At 35.6% G+C, this 2517-nt stretch overlaps 1 protein-coding gene across 1 annotated transcript; it reads left to right on the forward strand.

Annotated features, from left to right (window-relative positions):
- Positions 1-5: 5 nt before the first annotated feature.
- Positions 6-2415, forward strand: LOC119348327 (fatty acyl-CoA reductase 3-like; the record flags this gene model as incomplete). The annotated part of the gene is made up of 7 exons (XM_037616511.1): positions 6-52; positions 536-636; positions 798-990; positions 1094-1255; positions 1366-1447; positions 1726-1995; positions 2291-2415. Coding segments are annotated over 7 exons (980 nt in total), but the record flags the coding sequence as incomplete, so codon positions are not given.
- Between the last annotated feature and the right edge of the window lie 102 nt (positions 2416-2517).

Below are 2517 nucleotides of genomic sequence, written 5' to 3' on the forward strand. Positions count from 1 at the left end.
AGGATATCCATGTCATTGTGAGTGTAGCTGCAACTACTAGCTTCTATGAGAGGTGCGTATAATATAAAAAGGGTTGCATATATATCAGCTGACTTAGAAGGATTTATTTGTCAATCGATGGACGGGACCATCTGATTCAAAGTACCTAGTAATTAGGAGAAACTAGTATCAATAGTTTCCTGAATATAGATTCATTAGATTCACATAAAAGTAACGATTAAAGTTTCATTTTATAAATTGTGTCATGTCAAAATTGTCTTCTGGTTTTTCTAAATAAAAATGTGTTATCTAATTATACATGTAGTAGGCAGATAATACATATGGCATATGGGTAGTCTATGTATATTGTTCTAACGTGTTTTCTAGACATGTGTCACCTTTTTTGGTGTCCGCTATATAAGAAAACTATTAAGAAATAAGAGAATAATTTTACTAAGGAAAATCCATAGGAAAATTATATGTCCACCCACCATTTGCTGTATTGTTATAAAGGGCTTAAACTCACTCAACATCTCCTTGGACATTCCATGTGCAGATATGATGTCGCTCTGGCATCAAATACCTTAGGAGTTGCCCACGTGTGCGATTTAGCAAAGAAGTGTGCTAATCTTAAAATGCTCCTTCATGTTTCCACTGGTAAGCACGTCCTCTGCTCCTGCTTCTTAGCTCATATTTCTTAAATTGATGACAGATAAATATGGTTGGATCATCTAGTTGTGTGTGTGTGTGTGTGTGTTTGTGTGTGTGTGTGTGAAACATTCTATAAACACATATAATAATGTTCTTTTCTTGAGTAGCTTTCGTAGCCGGGGAGCAAGAAGGCCTGTTATTGGAGAAGCCGTTTGATGTAGGCAAAGCACTAAAGAAAGACTATAACTTGGACATCCAATCTGAGATAAAATTAGTTGAGAGTGTCAAGTCAAAACTCAGGATACAATTCTCTAATGACAAGATAGAGAAAAGGAAAATGAAGGAACTTGGATTGAAAAGGTCTGGATAAATATATACATACTTTCTTAACTAATTTCATCTCATAGATGTGACCATGAAGAAATAGATAACATAATTAACATGTGGTATAAATTTTTTCCAGGGCTAGGCACTTTGGTTGGCCTAACGTGTATTCACTCACAAAGGCCATGGGGGAGATGTTGCTAGGAACCTTAGGACGAGACCTTCCAGCTGTCATAGTACGGCCAAGCATCATATCTAGCACTTTCCAAGAACCAATGCCTGGTTGGACGGAGGGAACTAGGTAAACCTATTAAAATTAACTTTTTTGTTGTTGATAGTAAATGGTTTTGCGTATCTGTGATAGTAGTTAAATTCCATGCATGTTAACAGATTGTTTCACTTTGGTTGTAGGACAATGGATATGTTGTATGTTGCTTACAATGACCAGAAACTTCCGTGTTTTATCGCTGATCGTACTGTCATTGTCGATGTGGTGAGTATTGCAAAAAACAGAATTCAATAAATGCATACACATGGCAAAAGTGTGTGTGTGTGTGTGTGTGTCTATGTGCATCGTGTTTTTTGACATTTATATCAAATATAGTTCCTATATATCATTGTCAATATATTAGGGTGCTTTTAGTGCACGTAATATATGCCTTGAGTGGTCTATACATTTCACTCATATCGTAATGAACTATTATATACATTTACATGCACTTATTACAGTTATGGTTTTGACTTTAATTACAAAACTGCAATATGTTATAGATACCAGGAGACATGGTAATTAATGCACTGATGGTCGCCATGGCCATTCATTGGGACACACATGGAACACAGGCAATTTACCATGTAACCACAGGCCATCGGAACCCATTGCTTTTTTCCACTTTTCTGGAATCAGGCTATGAGTATTTCCGCTCTAATCCTCGTGTAACCAAGGACGGGAGGATTGTCAAGGATAGAAGGGTGAAATTTTTCAAGACATATACATTTTTTCGTTTATACATGATCCTGCGGTATAACCTAGCATTAGAGGTATGTACAAATTTCTTTTAAACTGATGTATACCCTTATCTAAGTGGATATAAAGATGCCGTTAATACTTGCTAAACATCTGAAGTTTCAATCTCCAAGAATTTTTTTGCTTTAATTGGTGTTGCAATAGTGCAACTTAGAATCTATCGAGTTATACAAGAGATGGACAAATCTTACAGAAAAAAATTGAACATGTATATTCAGCTCATTTAAATGGGGTCATACAAGGAATTGTCAAATAAATATGTTACAACTATGAATTATGTAATGACTTGTGTAATCTTGTGATATACAGACGTTGCATGTGATGAGTGTATTTGGGCATTCATTGTCCCAGCATTACAATAAGCTCAAACGTGGCTACAATTTCCTGATACTTGTCGCCAAGTTGTACGCCCCATATGCGTTCTTCAAAGGGTGGTGAGAATCTTCCACTTAATTATATTATATTAGAACATAACTTTATTTCATTCTTATAGTCTCAAATTCTTCCAACTCTCATTTCGCAGAAGATAGCATTAA

The sequence above is a fragment of the Triticum dicoccoides genome, unplaced genomic scaffold (assembly GCF_002162155.2).
Source record: "Triticum dicoccoides isolate Atlit2015 ecotype Zavitan unplaced genomic scaffold, WEW_v2.0 scaffold88472, whole genome shotgun sequence".
NCBI classification, from domain to species: Eukaryota; Viridiplantae; Streptophyta; class Magnoliopsida; order Poales; family Poaceae; genus Triticum; species Triticum dicoccoides.